At 35.5% G+C, this 26,313-nt stretch overlaps 2 protein-coding genes across 3 annotated transcripts; one reads left to right on the forward strand and one right to left on the reverse strand.

The window, feature by feature from the left end:
- Window positions 1–32: 32 nt before the first annotated feature.
- Window positions 33–3,771, forward strand: LOC113117281 (isoamyl acetate-hydrolyzing esterase 1 homolog). The gene is made up of 6 exons (XM_026285861.1): window positions 33–358; window positions 428–480; window positions 573–715; window positions 804–965; window positions 1,470–1,591; window positions 1,670–3,771. Exons 1-6 carry the CDS (start codon window positions 296–298, stop codon window positions 1,841–1,843), a joined length of 717 nt encoding a protein of 238 aa, XP_026141646.1. The 5' UTR covers window positions 33–295; the 3' UTR covers window positions 1,844–3,771.
- Window positions 2,192–25,110, reverse strand: LOC113117279 (disintegrin and metalloproteinase domain-containing protein 17-like). Of its 2 annotated transcripts, none has more exons than XM_026285858.1 (19): window positions 24,698–25,109; window positions 24,148–24,286; window positions 18,228–18,361; window positions 18,048–18,136; window positions 17,772–17,949; window positions 13,632–13,762; window positions 13,421–13,507; window positions 11,282–11,395; window positions 9,992–10,133; window positions 9,820–9,911; window positions 9,600–9,752; window positions 9,320–9,519; window positions 8,335–8,438; window positions 8,116–8,250; window positions 7,373–7,500; window positions 7,191–7,269; window positions 7,026–7,114; window positions 6,202–6,258; window positions 2,192–4,461 (listed from the first exon to the last, which is right to left on the reverse strand). In XM_026285858.1, the coding sequence occupies exons 1-19, from the start codon at window positions 24,810–24,812 to the stop codon at window positions 4,132–4,134; spliced, it is 2,496 nt and encodes an 831-aa protein (XP_026141643.1). In that variant the 5' UTR covers window positions 24,813–25,109; the 3' UTR covers window positions 2,192–4,131. The 2 variants fall into 2 exon arrangements, with proteins under 2 accessions (XP_026141643.1, XP_026141644.1); XM_026285859.1 differs by lacking the exon at window positions 2,192–4,461 and adding an exon at window positions 5,544–5,959 and having other exon boundaries at window positions 24,698–25,110.
- Between the last annotated feature and the right edge of the window lie 1,203 nt (window positions 25,111–26,313).

The raw sequence follows: 26,313 nt of genomic DNA on the forward strand, positions 1-26,313 counted from the left end.
TTGGAGAGCTCTCTGACCCTGCATAGACAGTAACGCAACTGAAATGTTCCAGACCCAGAAAGGTAGGTAAGGACATCGGTAAAACAGTCCATTTGATATCAGTGGCTCAACATGAATTTTGCAAAGCTAGGTTCATTTATTTAATGAATTGTAAGTGGGCTTGTTCTCAAGCCATCTATCGGCGCGCGCAAAGCGTTCAGTGCGTGGAAGTGAACGATTCAAAGATTCAAACACTGAATCGTTTACAAACGAAGCACCACATTGACAGTAAAAGAAAAGCTGCTTCCTAGTTACTATGTCGACACTAAAGAAAGTTATATGGCCCCAAGTCATTCTCTTCGGCGACTCAATAACACAGGTAACAGTCTGGGACACAGGGCACTTTGGGGTTTGTTCTTTACCCTTACATGCCATGTTTTTGTTTCAGTTTGCGTTTCAAGCGAACGGATGGGGATCCGAAATCTCTCATAAACTCGCCAGGTAACGTTGCAGATTTTATGACAGCAGAACGGATGTATTATTGCATTCATACCGCTGTAGCTGATGATTTTATCATCCCTTTCATTTATTAGAAAATGCGACGTGGTAAACCGAGGCTTGTCGGGTTACAACACACGGTGGGCTAAGCTTGTGCTTCCTCGCATCGTGCCCATTTCTGAGGCTCCTATCGCGGCTGTGACCGTCTTCTTCGGCGCTAATGATTGCGCATTGGAAGGCAAGAACATTTCACATGTCATTTCAAGATCTAAACTCCAGCGGCAGCGATACTATCTACGAGACACTTAACACACGTTTCTTTCTAGACAAGAACCCCGCGCAGCACGTGCCTCTCCAGGAGTTCACGGAGAACTTAAAAGATATTGTCAAATATCTGCTGTCTATAGGGGTGTCCAATGACAAGATCATCTTCATCACACCACCACCACTTCAAGAAGCCGCCTGGGAGAAAGAGTGCTTGCTAAAAGGTGACACACCGCCAGAATTTAGGCTGTGTCCAATACTAGTGTACTGCATGCTGCACAGCGTAGTGTTCGAAAATAGGATGTGAAAAAGTATGCAATGTTGTATACAGTAGTATTCTATACTGCAATCATATGACCTCATTAATTTGATGAATTAAAATAATGAAGTTTATTCTAAACAGTCTGAACAAATAGATTAAATATGGTAATCATGCTGGATTCTTAATTTAAATTATAACCAGATCACTTTATTAAACATGTAACTTTGCACTGTCATGTGACAACACTGTAGCAAATTATATGAAACAAGTATTGCTGCATACAGTTTCACATACTATTTTTAAAATGACTTGGCAGTTTATATAGTGTGTGGAGCAAGCAGAACTTAAGTATTTAGTTACAGTGATGTCTTCAGTCTCTTTATCTGTCTCTCTCTCTCTCTCACACACACACAAACATAATGAATATGGCATGTGGTGTGTTTAAATGGTCTTTTTTTTTATATAGGTTCATCTCTGAATCGGCTGAACTCTGTGGCTGGTCAGTACGCACAGGCCTGCGTTCAGGCTGCTGGACAGTCTGGTCTGGATGTTCTAGATCTCTGGACGCTCATGCAAAAAGACGGACAGGTAACACGCATGTGAATTAGTGAATTAACATATAAAAATCAGAACCAGAATACCAACAATTAGTGATTCTCTCCTAAGGATTTCTCAGTGTATCTTTCGGACGGACTTCATCTCTCTGATAAAGGCAATCAGTTCGTGGCAGAGCATTTATGGACACTTCTTGAGAGGCGAGTGACTGATTTGCCCTTCATTCTGCCTTACTGGGGGGATGTGGACCCAAAATGCCCTGAGAGCAGCTTACTGTGTGATTAAAGGTCAAATGATGCACAGCGTGCGAAACACCATTCAGTTCCCGTGGTTTATGTTTGGATATGCTTATCGTTATACATTGTTTAAGAACCATCCACCAATCACAACTTGATTTGAAAGCAGGTGTTTAGAGTCACTCAAGTTAAATCACAGATGTCACAGACAATGTTTAATCTTCTCCCAAAAATATATTTCGATTTCTGAATGATCAATGTTTTGGTGAGGCCGTCTGATTTGAGCTTCTTATACTCACTAAGCTTTTTAGTACGGACAATAATGGCTTTGACTTTTAGATCTTCTGGCAATAATCAAATGTATTTTCTTTCAGGGTCATAAAATAATCAGAAACGCTTCAGTGTAGAGACAGTTTATTCATGTGGCTTCGAACCCCAAGAATACAGTACATGTTAAATAAATGTGACATAACCAAACATCGAAAACACACACACCGAATGATAGCAGAATATGATCAGATACAGCTGTCTACATCCAAGTGAGAGTTTTTAATTACCGTACTTCTGATTTGATACACAGGAAAGTAAGAAACAATACAAAATATAGATTTAGTCATTCGACTTATGGCACAGTAAAACTTTACAAGATCTTAAAATTCGACTGTAATAGTTAAAGTCATATTTCACAGTGGGGGAATACTACATCAGTTCATTTTGGTCACATCTATACAACCGTTTTAGTGGCAAAAAGAGAAATTCTATGAAATATGCACATCCCTCGGCTCTGTTATCAGTGTTTCATATATTCATACTGTTGTATTGAAATGACATGAGATGCTATAGTAGGACAAATTAAACTGAGCAAACCTTAATGCAAAAAATTGTGTGCAATTTCTTTTAAATAAAATCTTATTTATCCTTAAGAACTGGTCAAATAAAACTCATTATGAATTGCATTTCATCTTACAGTTTCCAAACACGCATGACATTTAATTCATAAACATATGGCATAGGACATGCATAGCCTGAATCTTCTCAGCAAGTCGACCAGTGTAACATTAAAAGTACAGAGTCATGCATTACTCCTGCTGCTCATGTCTTTAGTGAGGTATTCGTGAATAAAAAAACAAAACAATTTGCACTACTGGATGTATGTTACAAGGCACATACTGACTGTATTAAAAGATTATTAAATACAAGTTAAAGGGATAGTTTACCAAGCTGCACCCTCTTGTCGTTCCAAACCCACAAGACTTTTCGAAAGCTGCGTTCTCTCCAATCGAAAATCCATTCTCATAAAACTCTCATACTTCAAAAAGATGACAAAGAAATTGTAATCATCACAGACATTTAATGCTAGATTGGATTCTCATCTATAATATTGACCAACACACAAACTATGAAGAGCTCATTATTTATGGTAAATGGAAAGCAAGTAAAAAGTGATTGTCTTTCTTCACTTGACTCGTATAATATCTTTACGAACATTTTCAAGTGTAAAAGTTTCGGCAGAATTCATTTTTAATGACGGACAGAAATCTCTCAGGCTTTATAAAAAATATCTTCATTTGTGGTTTTTGGACGAGTAAATGATAGCATCATTTTCAATATTAAGGTGAACTGTCCCTTTAAGATCTAAGGACAGCACCTGTGATTGTCAATTACCACCAAATATTATTTTGATTTGTACTTCATTTTCTAAAAACAACAAAAACTGCCTAAACCGTAACAACAGACATATATAGGGCAAATGTAAAATGATTAAAGGAAAGGTTCTCGCTAAAACATTGGGTTTTTCAAACCGGTATTATTTACTTTCTACAGTGGAAGATATTATGAACAATGTTTTTTTTTTTCTGTTTCTGTCGATACAATAAAAGTCACTGGGGTCCAAAAGAATATTTGACCCCATTGACTTCCATGCATCTGTGGTTCCACAAGAGAAAGTCTGGAGGTGTGGAATGGCATGAGGGCGAGTAAAAAATAACACCGTTTTCATTTTTGGATAAACTATCCATTTGAACTCATGGACGTTTGTCTTTTTGCTGGCTTCTGAAACTGCGGAGTCGTTTTTCACAGCCAAACTAAAATGTCGGTCAAAGCGGTATTCAATTTATTCCATAAATTGACCAAATGCAAAGTCATTTCTCTTGGCAGTTTCTGACATGCTTTTACGTTGCACTCAACTACAATTGTGTATTAAAAGGAATGCTACAAAATTTCTAAGAACCAACCGAATTGTGTCAGCAGTTTACACATCACATACACTAACAAAACGAAGCCTGATTGCACCCTGATCCTCACAGCTCAAGTCATTTTTGACATGGGCCAGTGTCCTCAACACTCAGTCTCCTTACTGTCAATGCGCGCCTGTCTCGTCAGCCGTCTCTTGTCCCCGCGGGATGGCACTGCCTGTCCGGTGAGGTCCTCGAAGGACCTGGCAGCTGTGCCGCTTTGACGGAAGCCGTCCTCCTCTTCCAGGTGAGAGGAGTCTCCGCTGGGGTCCTCCTCGATTGTGGCCATTCGCAGCGGATCCGCTTTGAGTCCGGCGGAGAGGTTGGCAGGGTCTGGGCCGGCGAGCGTCTCCTGTGCGGGATGAGGTCGCGGATGAGAGGCCTTCACGATGCGGATGGGTGCCGATTCCAGACCGGTCATCATCTCTGCACTCTAAGAATAGGATATGTGATGGAATGATTAAGAGAGACTCATCGTAGTATTCACAACATCTTGCACAAATAAGGATGGGCATGAGTACTCAGAAGTGACAGCAATGATTGATTATCAAAAGTACTGATTATCATATATAGATAGATACAAACATACAAATTAATTGTGATTTTAAAAGATATTTTTGAAATGTATATTTTTCAATAAATATAATTATTAAGGTTTACACTTTTTTTTGTTTTGTTTGTAGCAAATTATTATATATATTTTTTTAGATATAACTAAAGTCATTTTAAGTTGTCCTGTGGCTCCTTGGAAGTTTGCTGATGGTTAAGAACTACTGATTTAAACGGAACAGTGAAAAAAAAAAAATGGTCTTAAACTATTTTTTACATGCAATCTTAAAACTGACAGAATTAACAGCAAACACACCTGAATGATGTTTATTTAAATAAACCAACTACTGAAAGATCATTTAAAAATAAAATGATTTTGTTGCACAACACATTGCATGTTTGTCTTTGGTTTTGGTGCATCTCTTTAGTTTTTCTATGGTCTTCTGTTATGTTAAATGAGCAAATAATATATTTATAAATCAATAAAAATATATTGTTTTTATTATAGCACTTTTACTGAAACTTGGATTGTCTTTTAATTCAGCTTTTTTTTTTTTTGCATTATTTAATTATCTGTATTTTATTGTATATTTATTTTTATAATAGCACTTTTACAGAAATGTCTTCACAAAAACAGGCAGAAAAAATTATATATATATATATATATATATATATATATATATATATATATATATATATATATATATTTTTTTTTTTTTTTTTTTTTTTTTTTTAAATAAAAAATAAAGAATACAAATATATTTAAAACAAACTTTTGTACCATCTCTAGGATCTAATTTTGATCAATTTGACAATTTTAATACACAATATAGTTATACAGTATAGATAAAACTAGAACAAATCATTAATAAATAAATTTCAATACACAAAAATAATTCATATGTATAAAGAAAGGTACATTTATACATCATTTTCATTACATAGTACAAATATAGTATTCTGATTAATTTGTGAAGTACAACTAGACAAACTGATGCCCATCCCTATGTAAAACAGAAACAGCATGCTACACTTGAGTTAAAATATGAAAAAATATATGCATCTGACAAATCAGTAACTGTTCATTCACATCTCTTGAACCAAATCAAATGAAGAGACGGTCACCCATAGCGTATGCAGAATCAAGAGATTTTCAAAGCCGTGCATTTAAAACGCTCTAGTACTGAACTGCATCCAAAAACACGTTTGAACCAGAAACTGGCAACACATCCTCAGGGACACTGAATGCACGAGACATACAGGACAAGCTGAACTCAACTCAGTCAGTGCGTCTGACACGTCACAACCAGCGCGCTGCGACTCATCACACTCGCTCACTCACCTGAGTTGAGAGCTCTACTACACACCTCCACCACCATCTGCTGCAGTTCCACAAGGGTCAGAGCAAACAAGCCACAAGTCATACATCTGCAGCCACGCTCGCCCACACTAGCCCTGATAAAAGACGCCATGCTAACTGGGTGAGCAAGTTATGATGTTACTTTGGGGTTCTGGATGATTTTAAAGCAGGTTTAGTTTGTTAGTTAGTCTGTTAGTAATCTGATCTCTGCTGTGAGAGAGAGGAGCCATGGTGGAGTTGTAGTTTTGTGACAGAAGGACTTACACTTGGGAACATCAAGGTTTTGGAGTTTTCCTCGTATTGCTGATCCAGTTTCTTGTCCTGTTAATGAGCAAAGAGAAACCATCACCGTAATGGCTTGAATTTAAAGGTTTCGTTTAGCCAAAAATCACAATTCTGTCATCATTTACACTCATTATAGTATTTACATAATTACTTCTGTGGAAGTATTATCAGATTATGCTAAAATACAATCACATTTCAGTCTGTTGCTCACAGTGTTATTACTGAATCGAATCGAACTTTAAAAACAGTTGAGGATTAAAAAAAACAAAGCCATTGGTTGATTGAAATAAAATAAGATGGAAATATCAGATGAAAACTTCAATGAATACCTTTTAAAATGACTAAAACAGAAATAAAAATAAATAGAAAAAGAAATCCATAACATAACAAAATTATAAAACTTAAACTAGTCTATATCTGAATTACCAAAACTTACATTTAAATGAAAAAGTATAAAAATTAAAGAATACTCTTTAAAAATATAAATATCTTTAAAATAGTATATACAAGTATAAATATGTAAATTAAAATTACAAAGTCAAATTTAATAAAAGGAAATTTTAACTATAAAAATGAAAAGCTTATTCAACCCTAACCTATATTAATGAATACTATAATAGTGTATAAGTAATGCAAACATACTATTTCCACACACAAAGTTATTGCTTGGCTTTAAAATACATGAAATATAGAGTTGCACAGAAGAAAGTGAAAGAGGTCTGGAAGTAAACAATGACAGGGTGGACTATCCCTTTAAGAAAAATCTATTCAGAAAAACAGATTGACTGTGAAATCGGTCTCACCACACAGTGCACCAGTATGCTTAGAGGAATCCAGAAGAGGAGGGAGAAGACCACCACTGATCCAACTATGTTGTCAGCCAGGAACTTCCCTGCACATTAACAGAAAAGAGTCACCACTGGCATTTACAAAAACATAGCTAAATCCACCCTGTTATCATCCCCTACCAAATGTGTTGATGTCCAGTTTGTCAATGAAGTCCCATAAACGTTCGATGACATCTTGGACTTGCTTCATGCATTTACCCTGGAATGAACAAGGCCGCAGCATTTATCACGCTGGGGAACAGAAAACACTGTTCAGTCTGATAAATGATCATTGTCAAAACATAGCCAAGCAGTGTACTCACGGCCCCGTCACAGAAGCCAACGGTGCAGGGTTTGCCCTTGCGCAGGTAAAGATGTATCCCAGCACTGTCAAAGGGAGTGCACAGCTTGTTTTTGCTTCTACAACACACTTTACACGAGTTCTCAGTCTCTGAAAAACATCACAGCACATGGACAGACTCAGCACTTCTGCATTCATAATGACAGGTAAAACATTGAACACTTACTGTATTAGTATGTGTGTTTAGGTACTAGTTTCAGTGTAAGTCAACCCTCTCAACTAATGAGCCAATGGTATGCATCCCAATATGTGCAGTTTCTTTTTACATACATCTGGAGTCAATGTTGTGTAAAATAGCCTAAATAATCTCATAATTTCAGTTTTATACATCTTACCTGTTGTCATTATATACAGAAGACTGAAGATAGTTGTCATAAAGTCTGTATCTATACTATCAAATGTTTGGGGTCAGTAAGATTTGTATTTATTTTTATTTTAAGTAATTCATACTGATATTGGCACATTAAACTGACAGTAAAGACATTTTTACAAAAGATTTCTATTAAAAATAAATGAACATTGATAACAACAAGAAAGAAGAAGTATTTCTTCAGCGCCAAACCAGGCTGTTAGAATGATTTCTGAAGGATCACGTGACACTGAAGACTGGAGTAATGATGCTGAAAGTTCTGATTTGAATCACAAGAATACATTTCTTTTTAAATATATATTGAAATAGAAATAAGGGTGTGTTGGGAAATTTACCATTACAGGCACAGGACTCCAGATTGTGCAGGGCCTCACAGAAAGGAATACACTTGCCCTTCAGACATCGGCCCTTGTCCACACACTCTATATTATCATCCAGGTTACCAGGGGCGGGGCACTCACTGCTGTTGCCTAGAGATACACAAGGGTAAAAGAAAGTGAAATATAATGGATCCAGTCCACTGCTGCATTGACATCGGAGAGTTCTGGGCTCACCTGTGCAGTTTGACGTGCCCTTGCAGGTGGCAGTGATGGTCTCTTGACAGACCTTATCTGCACTTTCAAACCTACAGTTCTTGCAGCAGGGACTGTTCCTGTCACTGAGGGTCACAGACAACAATATCAGCCACAAACACCGGCAGAACAATGCCCTTAAAAGTGAAACCTTTTTTAAACTATGACTTCGAAACCTTTTGAGACAGTCGATGGAATATGCTTCTGTTGAAGCCATGAGCCAGCATAATGAAACCTAACTAAAAAAACTTTACTTACATGATTTCAATTCCCATGAATATTTATAAAATGTAATATATTCTTGTGATGCAAAGCAGAATTTTCAGCATCATCCCTCCAGTCTTCAGTGTCACACGATCCCTCACAAATCATTCTAATATGCTGTTTTTCTGCTCAACAAACATTCTGTATCATCAGTGTGGAGCACAATAGTGCTGCTTAATGTTTTTGTAGAAACCATGATACATTTTCTTTCAGGATTCTTTGATAAACAAAGATTAAAAGCTTTTATTTGTAATAGAAATCTTTTGCAGCCTTATAAATGTCAGTACGGTCTTTTTTATCGGTTAAATGCATCTTTGCTGAATAAAAGCATTAAATTCACTGAATACACTGAAATAGTGCAGACACATTATTTTTTAATTATTATTCAATTATTCTATTTTTTTTCTATTTGTTAATGCCATGTATTGTACATAAAATAACTTATAAAAGTGTATTTATTTGAATGGAATTCATTTAATATTAATTATATAATTTTCAAAAATAATTTGTTAACATTGGAATTCATTTCGGAACTGGTCGGTTCAAGACTTTTTTTTTTTTGGTTTAATTTTTTTTTATCCCCATAAAATGTATCGAAAAAATGCTTGGAAAATCAAGACGACTGTAACAGTGTGTGGTCACTACTGTGATCTACAGCTGCTGGATGCTGATATATTGGTCTATCACTGTTATCTTCTTTTACCTGCATTGTGCCGTCTTCCTGAATTTGCACTTTTCTGTGCAGCAGGGGTCATCGGCGAGATGAAGGAGTCCAGGGTCACAGTCTTCATCCTCCTCCACACGGGAGTTCCCACACAGCTTACTGCTCCTCTCCTTGAAGCACTGATTGGCCTTGAGCCTTAACGTCCTACTGACAGAGAACTTGCTACAGCTGGAGAAGCGCTGAGGGAAAAAATAAAACCAGTACGTAAGTAAAGTAACTACATGTAAAGGGGAAACAAATCAGTAGAGACTGATAATACCTTGTTGTTGAAGTGATCTCCGCTGACCGCAATAGGGTACATGACATATTTGCCACCCTGGTCGTCGCTGGGCGCACAGGAAACTATGTTGTCTGGATCGTGTTCGGCACCAAAGTTGTGCCCCAGCTCATGAGTTGTTACAAGATCTGCTTCCTGGAAAGATTGAACATCAGTGTGCTGCCTGCTAGTATATAAGATGCCAGCGGTATTTAAAGCAAACCTTAGTCAGAATAGTTTTCCCATAATTCATGGTGCTTGTCAAGCCTGTGTTTAGGTAGCTGGGTCTCTTGACGGTTTGTGATGGATAGTAGGCTGGAAGACAAAATGAATGTGAAGGGTCAAGCACTTCTGAAGAGTGGAATTCCACTAATCATGGTTGAAGAGATCCTTACGTTTAGGGCAGAGTCCTCCCAATCCCTGTTTGGAAGGGGCCACGTAAGCCAGACCCAGAGTGCCATCATCGAAGTCCTGATAGGTGAAGAGATGGGCTAGGCAAACTGTAGAGGCGTTGTCTGCGATGTCATAACTGAATTGCTAAAGACAAGCCAGAAAAAGTTGAGAAAGTGAGGGTCTGCAAATTTGTGATTCAGGGCTCCCGACAAAATGATGACTCGTAAAATTGGCTAATGCGCAAATGGCAATTTCATTGGCTGGCGTTCATCTATTACCATCCCTGTTTTGATATCAGCAAATCAGTTTGACCAAACGCATACAACATGATTAATATTAATGAACCCGGAAGCTCATCAATCCATAGTGCATTGTATATTGTTAGTATGGTAATAGAATTAGTAGCATTATTATCTTTTCATAATAATTCATATGATCTATTACTATTTTTTTTTTTTTTACAGGAACCCTCAATGACTAAAAATATCTTAAGCATCACCACCAGTCTTAAGTTCAGTTAAAATGACAAATATGCATTCATTAAAAGTTCATTTTTACATAAAGGCATTGTGCTACTAAATATTACTATTATTTAGTAAAATGTATGTGATACTGCTACTACTGTTGAAAAAAATAATAAAACTTTATTTTTTAAAGAAATAAATCACAAAATATTTCTTCCATGTTTTAATTTTATTATAGCAAATCCCCTTTATTTACCAAAAATAAAATGTGTTTAAATTTCATAAATTAAAAGACAAATTAAATTTGGATGAAACTTGTTTACTGTTTTTCATAATTATATAACTTGTAGAAAAACATTAAAACACAATTGTAAATAAGTATAAAGAATGGCACTGGTTTTGATTTTCACTGGTATCGGTACCGAATACTGAAATTTTTGTCCCGGGACAACACTACCTCAGACGATCGCAAACACCAATGACGGGGTATAACACATTCAAAATATTTACACCAGAGCAGATTTTAATGAACACAAGTTTAGTTACACTCATAAACACAAGCATGCTTTGTATGTAGGTCTATACAATCCAAAAACTAGTTATAAAAATATATGGCTATTTTCATTGGTAAACACTGTAATGATAAAACTAATAAATATTAACTTGTTTATTTTGAAATTCTTTGTTTTGAAATACTGTCTAAAAAACTTACTTATTAATACAATGCAGAATACAAAGCACAAACTTTACTTTTATTGGACTGTTGTAGTGGAATAGTTATAACATTTTGACCTGTGTGTACTGTATTTCTGTGGACACTGCACTTACTTCTAGAAGCTTCTTCACATCCCACACACCATCCTTTCTTCCTAATGGGCTGCCATCCATGTTGTAGTGAATTTCTCCTTTGGCAACTTTTGTGGGCTCCTTGTTTATGATTATCTGTGGGATTTATATACAACTTAGACGGCAAGATAACACTCACAGATCAAAAACTTGGACTCACGGAACAATGAAATGAAGCTAAAAAAAAACTAATGAAAAAAACCATTGAGCACATGAACTCCACTGTTATGATGGAAAAGCATGAAATATATTTAGTCAAAGTGTCAGTTAGAGGAAAGTCTCTTTTGAGAAAGTCCAATGTTGAGTTACACCTGGAGTTTGCTACGAGCCATGTGACAAAATCTGGAAACTTTTGTGGTCAGTTGAAACTAACATTAAGCTCTTTGTATCAGAGTTGAGTCAGCTGCTATGATCTGTTTGACTTCAGGGTCATCAGTTCTACTAGTGATCAGTAGTTTAAAAAGCAGAACTGTTTTGCGACATTTCTGTAAACCCATATGACTTTCTTCTGTGGAACCCAAAAGGAGGTGTTTTGAATAATGTTCTGGTTGACTTTCCCACACAGTAAAAATGAATGGACAATGCAGCTTTCAAGCTTTAAGAAAGATGCAAAAGCATCATAAAAGTGGCTCATATGACTTGTGTGATGCATTGCAACACGTCTGAAGCCATGTGAGAGCTTTGAGTAAGGAATAGTAGTCATACAATTACAATGTTTTTCAGACTTCAAGTCATTATTCACTGATGACCTTCAACGCACATCATCGGTTAATGAGTTTTAATCAAGAACTGTATCACTGATTTTTCAATGAATAATTCAAAGCGCTTTAATGAACCATTTCAGTAATCCATTCAAAAGACCCTATTTTACAAATCAGACATGATTACTTTTCTCATGAACATTCCATTTGTAGTTTAAAAGGATATCAAGTAGGGATGCAACTATCAAAATCTCATGATACGATAATATCGCGATATGAAGTCCACAATACGGTATTCATTGCAATATTTAAAAAAGACGAAGAATTGGAAGAAAACATTTTTGTACATTTGAAATTTCAGTTCCTCTGTTTAATGCACTATGATAGTTCGAAATAAAGAGCTCCTACCCATGTTTTAACTAAGTAAACTTTAGTAAGAAAAAGGTGAATGGACTTGTACCTGAATTTTAAAAGCTACTCCACGCTATTTTTATTTGTGATATATGATCTCAGTCTAAATTAGATTCACACAGTTGTTTTAGAAAGTCAAACAAATAAGGAAATAATACTAATAACAACAAATGACAGAAATAGCCATATTTCACAAATACAATTGCACTGTAAAATAAATGAAAATGAATATTTCATAGGTATATCATTTTTGCTTTTCACTACAGTAGAGAAATAAAAAAAAAACGTAATTCCTAATTTTTACATTTGAAAGAGATTTTGAATTTGGAGTGCAGTTACCAATTTAAACCACTAGCAGTCAGCAATTCATACTTTTATTTAAATGGAAACTGCAGTAGAGTTTTTATATTAAAGGAAAACTCCAGCTTCAGTGAAAACTTGCTTACAAAAACGTGTTTCACTATAAAGCTAGTGAAATGCTGTAACCATCTGCCACGGAAATAAAGCCTAACTGGTGGCTGTTGTGTTGCCAAGCACACACTAAACTCACAACACATGCAATAAAATAATTAAATGGGAACGGAGCCGTTCTGAGGCGCGGAAAACATCGGCTCAAGAGCTGATCATATGAACAAAGTGCACACTTCCGCTTTGAAACATGACGAAAAAACTGAGCTCATGAAAGGATTAAGCCATATTTTGCTTTCGGTTTTAGTTCCTTTAACAGATACTGAAGCATAATGGCCCAAAACACAACTTTAAAGACATTTTATGTTAGAATAACAAGTTTAAATACATTTTAAAAACCACACTTTTTGTCCGGAAGACTAAGCTAACCCTGCTTCTAAAATACAAGTGTGAAAAGTACCAATACCCAGAGTTAAAAGCTGGATTTAGAATGACAATAACCCAGGGTTAAACACAGTGTGAAAACTCTTAGGAAAACAAAACTCATCTACTGAAATAAAAAAGCTTAATTATAATGAGAACAGAAAAGGATGACCCTGACCTGGTGAATCTGCACACCGTAGCCTTTAAACTCGTCATCCCAGGATGTGTTTCTGTATATATCATCCACTCTGTCTATCAGCTCAATCTGAAAGACACACAAAACTCAATACATTTTTAATCTGATATCATGGTGTTTATATGCAGCAAACTGCTCTGTTGTATACTCTGTTTTCCAGTTACATTGAGTGCGTTTCATTTGCATTGCTCACCAAGTAGTTGAGGGTGGTGCTCTCCTCTCCACGACCCATGTGCTTGTAGAAGCGATAATCTGCCACGAGCAGCAGCTGGCAGGTGTTCTTCTTGTGGTCGTGTGTAGATCTTCTCTCTATGTTGTGAGGCTCTGCATTCAAGAAATTAAAGCATCTAAACATGCTGCACCATCCAATTCAAACGAATCACCCAAATAATTATAATAATAAAAATTAATAATTCTAATTACATCAACATCCATAAATGGATCTACACAATTTAAAGCAACACAATGGGGGGCTTCCATGACAATGATAATGTACGACAAAGAATGAAGTTCCTGAATTGTATTATTATTAGAGCCCGACCGATATGGATTTTTGGGGGCCGATGCCGATGCCGATATTAACTCGAAAAGAGCCGATTTATAAGCCGATATTTTGATTTTGAAAATAAACTGGATATTAGACCCATTTCCTATATACTGCACTTACACAACATTCAATAGCAAAATATCTGCCTGTTCTATGTATGTGGGCTGTATAAACCATTTTCCAGAAGAGATTATGTAAAAAAAAAGCCTTAGATTATAGTCTCAATGACTAAACAATTGCACATCAAAAGTATATATTTTTTAATGGTCAAAAAAACACTTTTACTTTCTTCCAGTTGAAGCTGGTTTTAACAGTCTGTGTGTGTTCTGTAAATAAATTATAATACTAAAGTTAAAGTATTTGCAGAAGTAGTCCCACACTTTGCTGCTACAGCATTCACCTTTTTCAGGTATCTGTAGGCCAGAAAGAGACAGAGAAAGAATAAGCATGTGTATTAATAATATCACCATGTATCATTACTCGTGTCATCATTAGAATTAGAATTATAATAAACAGGGATCTCCTACATAGGCAAAAATGAGAAATATATTTTTTTTTTATTTGTCAACCAATAGGTATTACCTATTACCTACTTCTATTTAACAATATTACAACATTTTCCTGTTATGTCTTTAAAGCTGCTTTGAAACAATCTGTAAAAAATAAAAATAAATAAAAAAAAGCGCTTGTTCAGCTCACATTTATTTACATGTCCCCTCTGGTTAATCATTTCTGACCCACCTACTCGAAGTTGAATGGTTAACGTTAGTGTCATGAACACACCGCTGTCAATTTTGAGAAGAACCACCTTCAATCAAGTTAATAGCAAGCATTTAAGGGGCCTGCTAAAAAGGAAGCTATATTAGCGTTAGAATAACATAAGGCTGTAAATATCGAATATTTTAGTAATCGGGTCTATGATAGGCTTTTGTACATTCTGCTGAACAACAGCCTTTAACTGGACTTTTATTTTGACGGGTTGGCGTACATTTACAGTTCTGTGTATGTGATGTGGCGCTGTTTTTACTTAAATCAAACGGTCAAATGCTCATGAAGTGACTGTCAGAGCAGTTCTGGGGATGTTGTTCATGTGTTCACGTGATTATTTAGTGAGACAGCGGACGCTGAATTCACCGCGAGCTTAATGCGCGCTTACGTGTGTTTAATGAATGAAGAGGCGCTTCTGCGCCATTCATTAACAGAGACGCGCAGAACATGCAGGATTCATATTTAAAAAGACTATTCCGGCTTAATACTTACAGATATTCGTCCATATCGTGATTTGATGTAAGTGCAATGACCTATTTTTAATGAATTCATTCAATAACATAACAGCTGTTGTTTTTTCGAGGCACGCTGTACATAACTTCTAGTCATTTCCCCCCTGCCACAGTTACCCGGTCATTATGTGGGAAACACTGCAGATATATTTAGAATAAGTTAAACGATAACGTTATAGTTTGACATCTTATTAACGTTCGCACTCTTCCACTGATAAACATGGTATTAGCTTCGTGGCTAATCTAATATAGCAATGCATTAGTGGCTGTAAGTGATGTTACAGAATATTTATAAGTGATAATGATAGGACCGTTAGCTAGAACTACCACATCATTGTATATACAGTGTAGGGCTGGGCGGTATGACGGTATATTCCGTGACGACGGAATAAAATGTCTACCGTTACAGATTTTTCTATTCCGTTTATACCGTGAAGTTTAAATTAGTGGGCGTGGTTAACCTCAGGTGTAGCGCGCCGGGACGTGAGAACGATTGAGAAGCTGCACAAAAGCGTATATAAGAAGAAAAACATGGAGAAAGATAAGCATGCTGATAAAGAAATCCCACAAACCAATCCCGAGCAGCAGGAGGAGGAACTTGTTGTGAAACGAGGCGCGACATCAGTGGTATGGACGTGGTTCGGGTTTACAAAGGCTGACAAAGAGCAGAAAAATGTGATTTGCAAACTGTGTCACGCGAATGTAACCATTAGCCACGGTAGCACGAGTAACTTGTTTTATCATCTAAAGGTGAAGCATGTCAAAGAATACAATGAAAGCCAACAGATGCGCTCCACATCAGGTGTTCCGTCAACCTCTGGTGCTAAAAGCAAAAAACAATCTCAAATTAGTTTGGCCGAATCATTTACCAGAGGCACTCCATATGACAAAACCTCACGCAGATGGAAAGAAATAACGCAAGCCATTACAATGCATATCTGTAAAGACATGTCACCAGTTTACACAGTGGAAAAGAAGGGATTTCGTGATCTGATCAAAACGCTTGATCCGAGATATGTAATGCCGAGCCGCAAGCACTTTAGTGAAGTAGAGTTGCCGCGGTTGTATGGAGAATGCCGACGGAAAATTGAAGCGGAGCTTCGCGATGCTTTATACTTCTCAACAACAACTGATTTGTGGACAAGTCGAACTACACAGCCATATATGAGCTTAACAATCCACTTCATCAAAGACTGGACATTGTGCAGTAGATGTCCTCCCTGTGCATCCCTGCCACAAATGCTCCATCTGAGCGTGCTTTCAGCACAAGTGGGAATATTGTCACATGCCGCAGATCAGCACTAAAACCTGAGAGAGTTGACCAGCTTGTTTTTCTTGCACACAATTTGTAATTGTTTTGTTTGACAGAATTTTTTATTTATTATTTAATTTATTGAAGTGTTTATATTTATTTGATATTTAAAAAAAAAAAAAAGTTTCAAAAAGAGTTTAAATTTATCTTGCTCAGGAAGTGTTTTTACAGTGTTTGTTTTTTTTTTTTTTTTTTAGAACAAGCATTTAGATTCTGACATTTTCCCCAAATGTTTACATTTTTATACTTTCTGCAAAATTTGTTTTATGTTACTGAAGTTTTATTTATTTCAATGCTACGAGAAAGTATTAATAATCTGTTCTGATATTAATAAAAAGTCTGTTCTCTTTAAACTACACACATGTGGCCTATTTAATGTCATGGTGAGGTTGATCTAAAAGTTCACTCATTCACTACTAATGCTCTAAATAAAAGAAAAATTTATAAAATAAGATGAGAGCCTATTCTTTATTTTTAAAGTGGTATTTAATATATTAAGCACGTCCCTTTTGTTGATTTACCTGAAAAATTATTATTCCGTGATATATACCGCTACCGTGAAATAAAATAACTTATTCCGTGAAATAAATTTTTGGTCATTCCGCCCACCCCTACAGTGTATGAACTAAATCATTTCACATGAAGAACGACAGACTCACCGTCAAAACAGAAAAAAAATCTCCGTGGCTGGCTTGGCTTATCGCTTTCTTCGCTAGTGAATTTCTGGCGCTGTTGTCAACTCTGGAGCTGCAGAGCTCCCTCTGGTGGGTAAACTATGCAACACTCATAACATGAGTAAAGCATGAGACTCCGTTTCTCATGTTCCATCGGCCATTATAAACGCCGATGCCGATTTAAATGCAATAAGCTCATATCGGCCGATATATCGGTCGGGCTCTAATTATTATGCAATGTTTCCAGACTATGTTCAGTTCTTATAGAAGGAGGTCACTGCTGGGTGACTACATGCTTGAATGGACTGGCTTTGTCAGACTGATGTATAACTCCTCCACACACTCATGCAGTGACCATCACGCGTATCATGAGCATGTGATGAAAGCTGAATATCTATTGTGTGTTATAAGCTGCTATTATAATTGAATATGTCAGTCTCAAAATTACTGAAAAACAAAATGACCTTTAAAGACAACATTTTTCAATTAAACTAGATTCCATAAAGTCACAAATACACACCCTCCTCCTGTTGCATCAGTCCTGCTGCTCTTGCCTCTTCTGGCAGGAGCTCCTGAGCATCAGCATTCACATATCCACACACTTTTGGTGAGGACAGTCGACTGATGTTCTTAATGTCCTCTGAACGGTACACCAGCAAACGGCCATCAGAAGGCGACTCTGTAAACCGCCACAAGGGCTAAACAAAGACAAGATACACTAAACATTCAGTAAAAATGCATATCGTGAAATGAATACTGAATGCTTTCAAGTATTATGCATGCTTGAACAAATTACCTCTACATTATATTCACCCTCTTCAGTAAGAATGTGGGCTGAAAACTCTTCCCCGTCTATGTGTGCCTGCACACGCGAGTGCTCCTCTCCTGTTGAGACAGCAAACAACAATATGTTGATGTATGATAATCAATCACAGATGGAAAAACAAGAAAATTCAGTTGTCATGCTATGTCTTACCCACTACGTGTCCTTTATAGTAATTCTGTAACTGAATGTCAAATTGGTCCTCTTTTCCATTCTTGTCTAAGAATACAGCCTTGAAGTTCTCAGTGAAAAGGTCTATGTTGGTTGTCAAGTACAGCTTGAAGTGCCTTTGAAAAGAGATTTTGAAAAGAGAATACGAGATGTTTTTATTTCAGTGAAACTCTAAAGAAAAAACAAGCCTCTAATTGTGATCTCTTCAGGCCCGAGGTCTAGAGAAGAATCGCATAAACACTAACACTGTAAAATAAAATAAAAAACCCTGCAAAATGAATGAATGAATAAATACAATTATTAAAAAAATACAGAGATAGCCACAAAGATGGATAGATAGACAGACAGAAAAATAGATAAAAATATGTAGAATAATATTAAAATAAAATAAAAATATAAATACATTAAACAATTAAATAAAAGTAAATATACTGAAACATAAATAAATAATATAATTATTACAGAAACCAGGGTGATCAGAAAGGAATAACACAAAAAAAGCAATTAATATAAAGCAATAAAAACAGGCAAGAAATTATAGATTAGATTCTTATATAAAATATATATTCTCACGTAGCCCTGCACCGCAAATCTCCACGAGCGCATCTGGCAGTATGAATGATGCTCGACGCACGCGGAAAACCTTCGTCGACTCGTGCCTGTCTCCGCATTTAAAACTAATGTAAATTCAGTCTAACTGCTCGCTAACATTTTCCACTTGTTCTTAAAATCCCAAATACAGTGTTACATGTAATACTTTCCAGTTCTTTATTTATATAAAAATATATATATATATATATCCAGTGAAATTCAGTAACTAAGTTAATTCTATAAAATTAGTTATACCATTATAATCTTATATCTATATATATATTTTTTTTTTCCAGCAGGGTAATGATACTCATACTGTGCTGCACATTATTTGACAATATTGAGCTGAAGCTTGTCTTTGCAAATTAAAAATCGCAATCTCGGTCAAAAAAAATAAAAATCGCAATTAGATATTTTCCCCATATCGCACAATCCTAACCACAACTATGAGAAGTCATGATCAATGGAGCTCTGATATTAGAATTCACCATGGCAACATCACCGAAAAAGACTTCCACATACTTCAGAGTCAATAAATAACTTTAATTCTTAATCACTGTTATAATAGCAGAGGTAAAAACGGTAAACTATTTAACTAATTTACTAATTTAAATTTTCATGCTATCCCACTGCAAAAAAAGAAAAAAGAAAAAATGTAGCAGCCTCTAAAAAACACAATTCAAGCAAGGTAAAGCTTAAATCATAAACGTTTCATGGGTGTAGCCTTCATGACTTTACAAACATTTGACATATTAAATATCAATCAGTGTCCATTTCGGTGTGCAACAGGTTTTTCCACGTAGCAGGTTTAATGCTCTTTTCACCTAGGCTTATTACATATTCCCTAATCAAACCGGTTACATTTCTTAATTAGAGTAATGAAATTAATGACTGACTTGTACTCAGTCAACAACAAGAAGGAAGAGGCTCGCAAAATGGTGAGAGAACCTGCACCAGCACCACTGACAGATGAAGAGGAGACGGTCAAAAATCCCAAAAGGAAAATCAATAACTGTTGCATTTGTACTTGTAGAAAATAAAAATGACCAAATAAATTGTAAATTATTTGGGTTTATACAACAGCTGTGGTGGTGGTTACTGCATATAACTCCTACTACCCCTCCATCTAGCATGCCATCATTCCATACAGTAATCTGATGATGGGAATATGCATCCAAACACAATGGAAATCCTAAAGGAAATTCTAATTATTGGGTTACTTCCTGAGGTGGCAGCAAGCCCCATTTAAACCGATTTCTCCAACACTGACATACAGTCCGGTGAAACTCCTCTCTGACGGATTTGTGCCCAGGAAAAAATTTGAAGAAAGAGCGTGAGAGCAACGTATCCTTTTCTTATCAGTTTGCATACAGCGGCCTTAATAATGTGCTCAACATCTCCAAAGTTTGAAAGAAAACTACCATTTAAAATGCGACCGCTCAAATGAATATGCATGTGTATACGGCAGCAAAAATGATTCCCTAAAAAATTATTTTTTTAAAATCCCTAAAAATGTATGCAGCCTCCTCTTCTCCGGGATACGGTTTAAGAGGAGATGGCATTTTTGTCAATTTGACAGTGTCTGCACGATGAAAATATGTAGGGATGCACCGATCATGATTTTTCATGGCCGATTCCGATACCGATTTTTTTACAAGCAAACTGGCCGATTCCGATACCGATTTTTTTACAAGCAAACTAACCGATTCCGATACCGATTTTTTTTACAAGCAAACTTGCCGATTCTGATACCGATTTCCGATTTCTTTTTATCAAACAGGAAAGAAGGAAAGTGTGCATAAACAACATATTTTGTATTTAATAGGCCAAACTTGCTTTTGGCTATTGAAAACAATAACTGTAACCATCTGAAATTAACAGCAGTAACTGCACAGTAAGTAGCCTACATTCAATACAAACATAGATGGTACAGACATCAGCATTTAGATTTTGTTTTTGAATTGGGTTGAAACTACATAGAACTGGCCTTAAATAAAAGTTTAACTGTAACCATGTGAAATTAAAGACAATAATTACATTCTACAATCCAAACACCACAATCAACACATTCAATAAGATGTTTCTTAACCTGTTAACTGTCACCAGTCCGCTCTCTGGGACGTCTACATTTACTTCACTATATTACAATTAAATCGAATCTAATCTTGACAAACTATATATCGTTGGATTTTATCAATGTTTTTTGTTAAAATTATGTAGGAAAAGTAATAGATTAATTTATGACAAGAGTGCACCCTCAAAAATCTACATTATAATAGGAATTTTGACCTTTGTTAAAAAAACAAGACTTCTTTGTTGCCTTTTTCTCTATCACATTTTAGAAATCATGAGAAATGATATATCAACTGAAAACTTAAAATCTCAAAATTCATCCTTTGTAACTCATTTTAAAATCAGAAATTGCATTACCATGTAAATGGTACATCAATATCATGTTACAAAATGTTTTCAGTCATGAATTATAAAAATGTAATCTTGGATCGTGCACTACAAAGTCAATGTTCAAAAATATGAGTGACAGTTAAGGGGTTAATCAGCATTCAGTATTTTAGTTTTTAAATTTGGTTTTAAATTAAAAAAAAAAGGTATTTACACGTGAGACTAAATAAAAGTATGGTATATAAATACATTTTCCAAAATGTTAAAATCAAATAATGTTGGTGCAAATAAATCAAATATGCAAAGTGTTTCATTCATCCAATTAAAAAAAAAAAAAAACAGTATATATAGGGTAATGATTCACATCTATATATCTTCAGCCAATGAAAAATAAATAACTTATTGTCTCAAGTAAAAAAAAAAATATATAAATGTGAATCATTAGCCTACCCTAAAATGTTTTAATTGGTTGAATGAAACACTTTTTTTCAGTGTGCTACAGCAGGTGATTTTTAAATCAAATTAAGCCTATGTAATTTTAAGGTAAACTAAAAATAATTATCCTAATGCAGAATTGACGTTTATTTTTGGCTTTTCAGACGTGTATGCAAGTTCTAATAAAAAATAAAAATAAAAAATTATGTTTTGTCACGGTTTAGTCCGTTTCGTTTCTCATCCAACACGTGAGAAGTTGATCTGAACATCTCTTCACGGTCTACTCGTGCTCAGGGCGCGGACCGGTACAGTATAAGCTCGCGCAGCTTCAGTGCGCAGGAAAGGCTCTTATTTGTGCGCCAGTACACCAACGGCTGATCGCTTCCTGCTATCTGTGCCTCAGACATGAAACTCTGCATTTCCAGTACTGATCGGCTGTCTGTTTCCTGCGCACAGATTTCGACATACTCTTCCACACAAATGACATAGCGAACGATTACAATGTAGTATGTGCATGCGAGCGCACTCCCGGAAAAATCGGCAGAGAAAAGACCAAAAACCGGCCAATTGCCAATCGCGTATTTTCTGCAAAAACCGGCCGGATCCGATTTATGGCCGGTCAACCGGTGCATCCCTAAAAATATGTGCAATGAATGAGTACATGCACTGCAAAAAACGCTTTTCTTACTTGTAAGGGACTTGTCTTCTTGTCTTCAGTCAAAATATCAAAAAGTTCCTAAATCAATATGCATTTTCTATATAAAAAAAGACAAAAGATATTTAGTCTTGTTTCCATAGGGGGGATATGCTTGTCTCTGTTTGCATTAAGATTATTTTTCTTCAATTTTACGTTTTACTTAAAATGCACTTAAATACACTTATTGTAAAATCTACTGCTAAACCACTGCTAATTTATTACAAGAGAATCCTACTGATCCAGGGACAATCATTTAAAATGAATTAAAATGAAAAATGCATTTAAAAATAATATAATTATGTTGTGAAGTCTATATAATACTATAGAAACAGACAGTTTTACACACTGAAAGATTTATTCATCATAAAATAATTACTTTATGATTGTACTGGAGTCTTACACACATGCCACACAGTTCATCTGAGCCGTGCATTAATTTGAGTGATGACAGATATTATGGGAGTGGCTTGATGGGAGCGCAAGAGATGCAGATGATCTAGACTCTTAATAAACTTTAATTAATGCTGTCAAGTAACAAATCTGCTTCAAGGACACAATTGAATGAATTGCTTATTGTAACATTAAAATAAAAATGAAATGTCTGTACAATTACTAGAAATCGTGAAAATAAATAATTGGGAATTATGTAAAATAAATAAATAAACAAACAAATAAATATTTTTTTATATTATTATTATTATTATTATTATTTATATATATATATATATATATATATATATATATATATATATATATATATATATATATATATATATATATATATATATATATATATATATATATATATTTTTTTTAACAGTGAACATTTCATTTATCTATTATAACATTTATGTAGTTTTATTCGCTTGGCGGTTTCCTTCTAAAGGTCCAGAAATTTGTTTTTCGTCAGGTGTCTTTTCTACTTATATGATATCATTATGTTGCTGTCTTGCCGCCAGCCAATCGCTGCATTGCTGATCATTGTTTCTAGTATCGATACATCTGCCCTTTACGTGGAACACGAGAATATGGAGTAGCCTCCGATAAATTTAATATTTTAATCAAATCCGCAAATTGTTTGACGAACCAAATTAGCCAGAGACCAGTTATCATGATTAGAAAATCTGGCATCTTTCAAACCATCTCAGATGTATTCAGCGAGGTGCAAAGAACGGACCCCAGGGAGCACAAACAAAAAAATTAGGGCTGCTCCGATCACGATCGGCCGATCGTTATGCGCATCTCGTCAGTAAAGCCGGTTCTCTAATCAGCGGTTAATTCCATCAGGTGCGTGATTTCACATAGAGCACCTGTTACTACACAGAGCCGTTGTTAATAGAGAAGATGCGCAAATCCACTTCATTTTCAGCGTTTTTTGGCACATCTTCTCAGTTAACGACGGCTCTGTGTAGTAACAGCTGCTCTATGTGAAATGTGAAACACTTTATATATTACATAGATAAATAAAAATAATCAGGGATGTCCACAGATGAATAACATAAAAAAAAATGTTTATGTGTATCCACACACACATATACAAATTATTAAAAAAGTATTATTATATTTTTAATCAAGGAGGAACAAAGAAGAATAACAAACAAACAATAAATAGATTAAGTATTTTATAATAAAATAAATAATTTAATCATTAATAATAATAAAAAAATGAAAAGCCATGATCATCACATGATCTGCTTTAGCAGACTTAAAGTCTCCTTATTTAGTGCCTTTCGCAGCGTTATAGTAAGAGAGTGCTGTGTGTTGATCTGACAGCTTTACCTCTTGAGTGCTGTGAAGCTGACCAGTCGCTCCACACGGGATCGGGACACGTCATCAATGTCCCTCTTCTTGACCGAGTGAAGCTGGAGATCTGATGCAGGCACCACATCGAAGTCTGACAGCATGGAGCTGAGCTCATCTGGATGAAGTGAAGCATATAAATGCCGTTAGTCCTACATAATACCACTATTATCCACACACCATTTAAACGTCTCAAATCCCAAAACAATATCTAAAGATTACATATTACTCAAATATAACAATTACAAATTTTTGGTCAGTACTACATAATACTGTACAGTTTCCACTGCAAGAGAATTATATGTGAATGTCTGATCCATTTAAACTGCAATTAAATAGCAAATTCAGTAGCTTCCATGTAGGAGGAAATGAACTCAGATAAGCTGTCATGGCTGAGTCTAAACAGGAAAAGGAAGCAAGAGTGGACTCACCAATCCAGACAACCCCCAAATATCCCCAGATGTTTTGGTATATTTCGTTTTGTATCTAAGCCCATTTGAACGAATTTCTAAGAGTAACGTTAACTTACCAAACTCGTGCTCCTCTTCCTGATTTCTCAGGTATTCTTCAACAGATGCTGGTTTCACCGCACAGTGGATAGAAAGTGGCGCTAATAGCACTAAATACAATATCCAAGACTCCATTCTGGCGATGAAGCATCACTTCTGTCAAAACACCACGCCTGGATCTGTCAACATCTAACTTACTGTCCGTTATTTACAAACATTCACGACCACCTTCTGTTCGCTTACTGAACACGACGATGACAGAGGAATTTAAATACCAAAATACAAAGGATGGGATCTTGTTGAACGCTGAATGTCTATAAACACAGCTTTCAGCCGCTCTCACACTGACTGCTCTTCCTTCGCGCTGGATTCTGCTGCGATAACAATCTGAGGAGGAATTCCGCCGACTCTACTTCCGGGCAACGATTGAATTCCCCGGAAGAGGGCACCCTTATTTTGTATTTTTTTTTTAAGTTACTTTTCAAATGTACTTCCGGTGTAGTGCTGAGATTTTTTTTAACTCACCGTGATAAACAAAATTTAATACGTGCAAATAAATAAATAAATAAATAAAATTAATCTTCCAATAACTCTCTTTACTTGCCGTAGTAAAAACTATTTAATTTAGAGTGTGTATACAGCAAAACATTTATTATTATTATTTTTTTTAAATATTTTGAACAGAACTGAGCAGTTTAACAATTAAATTACTAAACTGAAATTATTTTTCTTAGCTATATTTGGCAGACATTATTTTATTTTTCAGCACATCATGAAATTACATAATACAACATTTTTGAATCCATGTTTTAATGATATATTTTTTCAATAGTGGTCTGTTAAACAGTTTAATTGACATTTGAAACAAAATGAAGACAACCAAAATAATAGAGAAAAAAATGATAAAGAGGAATACATTGTAATATCAGTGTTAGTATGTTTGTAATTGTATTTCTTTTTTTTAATCTTTGATACTTCACATACAAATAGAATTTGGTTCTGAATCGCAAAGAATAAAACACGTTCTTTATGAAGTATCAAACACAAACAGGTGACACATAAAAAAGGCCACCTAAGGAAGAGTAAAAGGCAAACCCAGTTTTAAAAGCAATGGCAAGGAGCATCTCTACAAATACAAAGCGGTACAAGTCAAAAAAGTAAAATATTAATACCTGGAATAGGCAAATGTCAAGAGTGCAAGATAAACATCAATACAAACAGACCACTGTTGAGAAAAAGACAAAACAAGACATGCATTCCAAATTCTTGCTCTAACTCCAAACTATAAGAGCTTACAGGAGTTTCATCTGGAAATATAGAAACCAGTCTGCAAGACTAAGTTCTGTGCAACAAGCAAATTCCTACAGACAGGAACGATACAGTTTTTGGCTGTTTGCAAGATCTTGTATGTCAAGGAGTCCAGTTTACATGTAAAGCCACAATTATCTGTAACTTGATGGAGGAACAAACAGCGTTTCAAACGGGAACATGACACAACTTGACTGAATGAACAGGTGAATTCAATAACCCTGAATTAAGAAAACGATTATATTGTACAACTTATAATTCATATACAACGAAAAAAGAACACCAAATGGAGTATTACAACAAAATATATACATACACCATAAATGAA

Source organism: Carassius auratus, chromosome 17 (assembly GCF_003368295.1).
Source record: "Carassius auratus strain Wakin chromosome 17, ASM336829v1, whole genome shotgun sequence".
NCBI lineage: Eukaryota > Metazoa > Chordata > Actinopteri > Cypriniformes > Cyprinidae > Carassius > Carassius auratus.

Excerpts from the sequence above, each read along its gene's own strand:
- LOC113117281 (XM_026285861.1), top strand. The coding sequence starts at position 296 with ATGTCGACACTAAAGAAAGTTATATGGCCCCAAGTCATTCTCTTCGGC. Across the intron at positions 481-572 it reads ATCTCTCATAAACTCGCCAG|AAAATGCGACGTGGTAAACC; the intron begins GTAACGTTGCAG and ends TTCATTTATTAG. Across the intron at positions 966-1,469 it reads GAAAGAGTGCTTGCTAAAAG|GTTCATCTCTGAATCGGCTG; the intron begins GTGACACACCGC and ends TTTTTTATATAG.
- LOC113117279 (XM_026285858.1), bottom strand. The coding sequence starts at position 24,812 with ATGGAGTCTTGGATATTGTATTTAGTGCTATTAGCGCCACTTTCTATC. Across the intron at positions 18,362-24,147 it reads AGCTTCACAGCACTCAAGAG|GCACTTCAAGCTGTACTTGA; the intron begins GTAAAGCTGTCA and ends CTCTTTTCAAAG. Across the intron at positions 8,439-9,319 it reads AGGAAGACGGCACAATGCAG|TGACAGGAACAGTCCCTGCT; the intron begins GTAAAAGAAGAT and ends TGTGACCCTCAG.